At 33.3% G+C, this 8273-nt stretch overlaps 1 protein-coding gene across 1 annotated transcript; it reads left to right on the plus strand.

Moving 5' to 3' along the window:
• Positions 1–5795: 5795 nt before the first annotated feature.
• On the plus strand, positions 5796–7842 carry LOC134281129 (uncharacterized). Its single transcript, XM_062763596.1, has 3 exons — positions 5796–6116; positions 6798–7381; positions 7609–7842. Exons 1-2 carry the CDS (start codon positions 5901–5903, stop codon positions 7221–7223), a joined length of 642 nt encoding a protein of 213 aa, XP_062619580.1. The 5' UTR covers positions 5796–5900; the 3' UTR covers positions 7224–7381; positions 7609–7842.
• Positions 7843–8273: the final 431 nt, after the last annotated feature.

Consider the following 8273-nt stretch of genomic DNA (forward strand, 5'->3'; position numbering starts at 1 on the left):
ACCGTAACTTTTCTATTTTGTGACGAAATGTTTTGAAACTTATAATGTAAGGATATATTAGTAGTAAGCACAAGATGACATGGTCAAAATAGCAAGATCGCACGCGCATGCACGTGCGCTTCGCTCTGATTGGCTGAAACTAAAGTCTCAATATCTTTTTTGTTTTTTGATAAAATCATTTGAAATTTTGAACATAGTCATATATTAGGGAGATCTACAGCCTGTATTATAAGATTTATCATGAAAGCATGTGCATGCACATGTGCTTGCAAGAGCTCGCACGTGCAACACGAGAAATGTCTAATATAATTGATACAGACGTAACTATTTAAATTATTGATGAAATGCTTTGAAACTCATATTATAAGTATATATTAGAAGCTAAGACAAAATGACATGGTCAAAAAAGTAAGATTTTACGCGCATGCACGTGCGCTTTGCTCTGATTGGCTGAAACTAAAGTCTCAAAATCTTTCTTGTTTCTTGTCATAATCCTTTGAAATTTTGAACATAGACCTACATTATGAAGATCTACAGCATGATGTATAAGAATTTTCGTGAAAGCATGCGCATGCCCGTGTGCTGCAATCTGATTGGCTGAAACTTTAAATGGCTATATCTCCTTTGTTTTTTGACGAAATGCTTTGAAATTTAAAACATAGTCATGCATTAGGATATCCTACAATATGATTTAGAAAAAAACATGAAATCACGCACATGCACATGCGCTGCAATCTGATTGGCTTAAACTTGAAATGGCTAAAACTCCCTTGTTTTTCAACCAAACAGGATGGGATTTAGAACATAGATAGATATAACGGGACTCCTACAGGAAGGTATGGTCATCATACACGTGCACGCACGTGCGTGCATTTGGAACGAGTGAAATAAAAATACATTTGAAAGAGTGATTTTTCATTCTTTTGGACCGAATGCTTTAATATATTGTTTATTTAAATATGTAGATAGTGTAGACAAGATGATATGATTATAACGCACATTCATTAACATGCGCACGGGTGCAATGCTAACATTTGAATATAATTGGTATCCTTCTGAGAAAACGTTGTTAAAGTCAAAAATGCACAGAGTTTCTCTTATTTAATTAAGCTTACAGGGAATATGGCACAAAAAAGGAGTTGGGGAGCGTTTGGGGAACATCTGTAACGGTTCCCGTTACAATTAGCACTAGTTCAAATTAGACTACATGTCGATGACTTTTTATCAAACAATAATATTCATTTCCATTACCAAGTTGGTTCACTATATCCCGACACCTCGGTCTGACACATCTTTGTCATATTTAGATATCTTACTGGAAAAGGACGTTAATTGCAATCTGGCAACAAAACTCTATTATAAACGTAATTACACCAATCTTTTTAAGCTTTTGTAGGGCATCAAACCACACGCCCTTTCTACACCATATACATAATTCCTCGAGATATTTTTAAAAAATCTATTAGTCTTTTGATATTATAGACAACTGTTTCTTCAATAAAAATTGGACTAGAATATTTTCCTAGGTAGTTCTGGGTCATAAAAAAATTAGTTGTTAAAAACACACTTACTCTTTACACAGGCGCTCTGAAGTTTAAGGATGTTGGAGTTTCTCGTTGACAATACCGGGTATAAAGAATGTAGTCATTGGTGATCAAGTCTTCCGAAATCTGTTGAAATTACGATGGGCGCCAATTGTGTTTCTTTATAAGCTGTCCTGCTCCTATGAAGCAGAATCATTTAAAAAAATCGGAGGTGGGATCAGGTACCAGGGAGGAGTGAACATCCCCTGCCGACTGGTCACACCCGTCATGTGCTCTTTGTCACGATTGGGAAATTACGAGAAAAAAAAATCCGTCGACAATTCAGTGTGTAAATAACGGGCTAATAATTAGAATAAAGAACGTCGGTCAGCATTTGGCTTAATGATAAATTATATTTCCTGACAATGTCACTGTATCGACCAAATATGTAACAAAACGATGACTTTAAACGAGACTGCTAATATTCCTGTTTCAGCAGCTTATTTGACAACAGGGCGCAATTGAAACACATGGAAATTCCAATAGATTGTTGAAAGACCTGGTCTCCAAAAAAAAAAAAAAAAAAAAAAAAAAAACAAACAAAAAAAACAAACAAACAAACAAACAAAAAACACATAGATATTGTCAATCAGAAACTCGAGCATCTTTTTTATATCAAATTCAGAGTACTTGTGTGTACAATTTAATCAGGATGTTTTAAACGAAATAATTTTGCAAATGAACTTGCAATGACAAGGTAAGTAAATTTACGAGTTCCATTTTTTAATGAAAAAGCAGATGTCAATGATATCGAAAAGCCTTGACTTTAGTTTATCGTGAGACTTTTATTGTAGATAAAGTTGGAAAGTTGTAAGTTTGATTTTGGTAAAATTTTGTGAATTCAAATGTTCCAAATGTTTCTTGGAATTTTTAAGTATCCATATCTGATTTACATCACTTCTCGGATATACGATATTGTTTAGAGAGGCTAGGTAGAACATACATACTGGAACCCGCCATGTATCTTTGTTTGTAAGGATTTTATGAAGTTTCTGAATTCAATATAGATATCGAAATTCAGTCTCATTTTGGTTGTTTGGAATATTAAAAAATATCCTAGCTGACAAATGATTTTGAAATATTTCTTAATTAGAAAGGGAACTATGAGTATTTCTTAATTAGAAAGGGAACTATCAGTATAAGTGATTTTCGCTAGTAGAAGTAAATCAAAGTCCCTCTAAAATACATTTTATATGAGCCTTACAAACTAAAAGATAATGTTGTACCTGCTTTGTTAACAGGGCCCAGTACGAACTGATCAAGTATAGTCAGGTGATGGTGTAAATTTCTAGTCCGACACTAAACTGGTAACAATTTTAAAAACAATCCAGCAATAGTAATCACTGGAAGGCAATAATAGGGGTAGGGAAACTGGTAGGGATAAGAAGCCACTTAAACATAACTAATGGGGATTTTTTAAGCCGTGCTTATCATGCAAAGCATCGTGGCATAAAAAAAAAGTTATAACAAAAAAATTATAAGATTGATTGAACTTTACATTACCAGTATATTTCCTTCCTTATTTTCTTGCTCTCCGGTTTATTTCTTTGGAAACGCCTTTTTACTTTATCATTATATAAAAATAAACAAATTCTTTTATATCTATTAACAAAAAATAATCAGTTAACATCATCAAAAAATATATAATTATTGATGTCATAATAATTACTTCAAATTGACATAAAAGTCCCCTTATGTTTGACATGAAACATTTACAAAGATTTTGTCAATATGAACACTGTATAGACATAAGTAACTAATGAAGTGCATCGCGGAAGGAACTTTTTGTGGCGGTGATTAATCAACAGCACAGTTATCTAAATACTACAACAAATGTCTGTATTATACAACAGCGAGGGGAGAATCAATCGCAACAGTAAAATTCCCCGAGCAAAAATACAAATCTTCACATTCTGTGTCACATTTTTAAAAATTAATATTAGTTTTTCTGAATGTATCAATATTTATCCTTTTTCTTATTTGTTTGTTTGTTGATGATATTTAATTAACGGTAAAAATAAAACTTACAGAATTTACTGATCAACTTTTCGTATGAATTCTTAATTGTGATTTTTTGAATGTTTGGAATATTGCTTGTTCATGGAAACATCACTTGGTGTCTTTTAACCAACATTGCTCTATTTCTGAAATTAAGGTAGTGGAATTTTACAACTTAATTACTGTATTATTAACTTTGTACCAGTACCTTATTTGGATGGCACATCATCTTTTGTGGCATGGATTATTCATCAAAACACTTTTACTTGACATTTTTGCTGTATGATTGACACGAACTGATCGGAGATTGATCTTTGCTATAAATTTACGACTTCATGTGAAATAAAGTGCGTGAAGTTATTTAGTTTACCTTGTTCTGTTTAAATAAGTCTTGTAATACCTAATTATTTTCTGGTGTGGTACAGTTATATCATAACAGCAGTCTCGCATACCTTAGCCTGTAACATTCCACACCTGCCGGACAGGTAGCGTGATTAGCGATAGGTAAAATAGGACATTAATTATCTACGTTGGACATTTAATAAGATTTTGGACGTCTAGACAAGAAGATGTAACCACAGAAGTTTAGAACTGGAGTATCGAGTCTGTTACCTGGTATTACAGCGCTAGTCTTCAGACCTCGGCCCAAATACCTCTACACTTGTACCCAGTATACTTCTCAAATCATTAAGAGTATTTCAAAAATGTCAATAACAATTCTCCAACAAGTAGTCTTGAGTCGAAAAGCCTTGCCAAATTGATTGCGAAGCTTAACATTCTCAAATTTCGATGGATAAATAATATAAAGGTAATAGATATGGTCATATAAAACGCCTGTACCTATATGAAATGACAATGGTATCATTGATTAAAGTACATTGATGTGTAGATATTATCTAGAATTAAAAGAAATATGAGTTAATTGAAGCCAGATATTTATGTTTACTATAAAGTAAACCTTATTTATTTGAGTACACCTAATTTCACTTTAACAGGGGTATCGTATTTACCTTCTTTAACTCTAACTTGAATTTGATGATTGTTAACATTTGTGATATTTGAAAAAGTGCAACAACTTATAATTCCGGATAGCTTCCATTATGTTTTTTAATATTTATGTTGCTAACACATCTTGTAACTTAAAAGAAGAAATGAGAAATGTCTTTGAAAAAGAAATTTTTGAGGAAAAGTTAATCATAGCTTGGCAAGGCAATATAACATTTTAACATCACACCCATTTTCTTTAAACAAGACCACAAAGGTCTGATTCCTATCTATGTTTGTAAGATTTAACGTTATGTTTGGCTGTGGTGTATATTGTTATAATCTATCTTCCTCTTTGGTTTTTCGCGGCAGACTTTGGCTCGGGGCCCCTTTGTCTATCAGTATCAAGTTTCGGGGGACCTCTACAGATTTTGGCTACCCTAGGAAATGCCACCTCTCCCCTCCGCCTGCATGTCGCGCGCCACTACTAATACTATTATGGTCAATTACAGATTATGAAATATTATATTCATCTTTTGTATTAATGTATTGTTTTATTTTAGACAAATTGGCGGAACTAGGATATTTTTGCAAGAGTTTTTTTTTTTTTAAATATTGAATTAATTAGATAAACGGCATCGATATGATACATACATATATGTACTTTAAATACATACTTCAAAAATAATAATTTAAAATACACGGCGACGCGTGTGCCAATATATATTTTAGCAATAAAAAATATTTGACATAATTGTGGATCTACGTATGTCTAACTAGAAACTTTTTCAAACTATGGAAATGTTCATGTATAAATCAATTCCCTGTTTTTTAAACAACAAATATGCAAGTGATAGACAAATAATATCAAATAATCAAGAAAATCAAATGAACATTAGAATTTAATTTTATTAGTCTTATTTTTAATAATTATGTTCAGACCCAAATGAAATGAACCATTCACAAGTATATTCGGAAGTAATCAAATGCTGATTTTTCAAAAGAAACTTTTTCATTAATTATTAAAATGACGTATTAATAACAGTCATTTTTCACCAATGCCTAAAAATAATTCTTAGAATACCCTTTATTATTGATAGAAATAGAATAAAATTTATAAAGAATCCACTGTGACCAACCACGAATTCCGTTTTTGTCACGTGACTCGTGGGTTTTACAGGTAAGTATATATGAATTGTGTATTTCATCTTGAAGCATATAAGGCATTAAACGTCGGACAGGTAGACTGTGTCCTGATAAAACAGAAAACCTGCTACAGGGGATTTAATTACCTGACTTCATTAAGCAAGGTGTTTGACACTGCAGTGACCAGCAATGGAGAATAATAACTACTTATCTGTGCCTGATGATCACTATTCTGCAGCTATTGACTTTTCCAATGCATGCAGGGAATTTTACATCAACAGGAAGAAAGCGACTGAAAGTTTTAAGGAGCAGATGAAAGAGGAAGAGAAAAGTAAACAGGAGAAAGTGCTGCAGAGGAAGAGATCGTCCATAGATGTAGCGATGGAGACTCTCAGAAAAGAAATGGTAAGTTTTACTTATACGAGATTTTCGCTATAATTGCACTGCTCTCTTCTTCTTAAAATGTGCATGCAAACCACACATCTTTATTTCTACGAATATGACAACTGAAACAACTAAAATTAAAAAAAAAAGCTAAAAGAAAACTATTTTCTACTGCATTCTCCATATATTTTATTTATATTGCTTATTAATGTTAAAACTGGAAATATCATCTTCCCGCGTAAGGGTAAATCCATCTGTAAGGCATGAGATGGCACTTTTTCTGTCCCATGTGGTTTAAAAGAAAATCTGACACCCTGTTGCTCGCGATGATATAGGTATTTTGTATAACAAAACATCTCGCTTAGTCTGGTAGACATTAATAAAAGAACGATTTGTAAGAACTCTTCAGGATGGGGGATAGTGTGGAATTTCTAAACACTCGAACAAATAAGAAGACACAAAACATATTACACCTCTTAAAGGCGGTAGTAAATTATCTACAGAAAGTCGAATACCCGCTGAGATAAAAATCTGGACAAGTTATATAGCTTAAATATCATTAAGAGTAAATGTCTATCTATTTCAAAAAATGATGTTAATAAAATGCAGTTGTGTGCACATGCAGAAAAAGTTAACTTGACCATTGTTTATAACATGGCGTAGACTATGAAGAAGGGAATAAAGAATTTTTTTTTTGATCAGGCCTCTCTAATGGACCAAGATCTGTGTCTGATGAAACAGCTACTGACTCTGAACGAGACGATAGAAGACATCAAAACGCGGAGATGGTACAGCGCCAGCCAGAACTCGCTCCAGGCGAGCTCAGTCAACCTGAGGGGCAGTGACGACTCGCTCTCAGAAACCGACATGTACGCCCCAGACGAAGGGATTCTGGACGTCAAAGAATCAACCCTCACCGTACCCAAAATCCACATCGAATCGGCGGATCAAGTGAAATCTATTGACGAGGTGAAGGATAATTTTGTGCAAAAATCAAAGTTTTTGGACACCAAGATGTCGGTGAACGGTAAATTAGTTCACGTTGTGCACGGAGCACAAAGTTCTGTGGACTCGGGTTATGGGGAATGTGACTTTCTGTACCAGAAGGACATAGAAGTGACTTTGTAAATATTGACCAGTGTATTGGACACCAGGCCGGCGGTCAATCCCAGACACATTACAGCCACTGTTATGTAACCCTCCCATAATCTCCATGACAGAATCTAATCTCAATGCCCGGTGTGCTCTACTTCACAGACGGACCACTCAAGTCTCCAGAGAATTATGTAAGCATTACATAAATTATTTATTAGTTAAAGTTTAAAGCATTCAAAAAAGAAGGCTAATTACTTTTTTTAAAAATTGAATTATAGATAAAAAATATTGAAAATGATTTTATTTTTTTCAATTTTAAAGTTGTAAGGAATTCAATTTTTAAAAAAATGATATCCTAAATATCAGAATGCTAAAATTGAAAAAAAATCTAAATATTATTACTTCTTTGTACTTTCAGATTTGACTTTATTCCAAATAAAGAACTTGCCGGCCATATGGATTACTTGTTACTCGTGTCCAATTTGTCTAGTTGTGAAAATTTACAAACAGAACTGTCCGCTGTGAACTGAAAATAACTTAGCAATGAGTGATTCGTCAATATTCATAAAAGCTGAGCCAGTATTATGCAACTTATTCTAGTCAATTTCTCATTCATGCCAAAAGTGAATTCTTAATAAAACACGTAATTATATGACGCATTGTTGTTTTCTGTTTTAGGACGAAACAGTCCTTCAAGGACGTACATTTTTATACCATTACTTAAAGTGCATTAATTAAAATATGTAAATTAAGGGAAATGTGGCAAAAAAATATTCCAAAAAGCGCACGATTTTTTCCATTTATATACAGGTGGACTTTGCTCTCCTAGAAGGTGCAATAACCCAGAGAGAGGGACTTTGTTTAACGGTTTATTTAATATCTAATGGATTTCCCCCTCTCAATATTCTTTCTCATTACTGATTGATACAGTAAAGTAGTGCTGCAGCCTTTGAAGCTGTCGACAAAAATCCATTAAAATCGTTTTGAGTTGAAAATTCTACTCTTAGATAAATGCATGTCGCCCCCTGCATGGAATGACACTTTTCAAATGAGACATGTGTATTTAGAAATCAAAACTGAGAG

The sequence above is a fragment of the Saccostrea cucullata genome, unplaced genomic scaffold, assembly GCF_032062105.1.
Source record: "Saccostrea cucullata isolate Sc308-1 unplaced genomic scaffold, CSIRO_AGI_Scuc_v1 ctg5266, whole genome shotgun sequence".
Classification (NCBI taxonomy): Eukaryota; Metazoa; Mollusca; class Bivalvia; order Ostreida; family Ostreidae; genus Saccostrea; species Saccostrea cuccullata.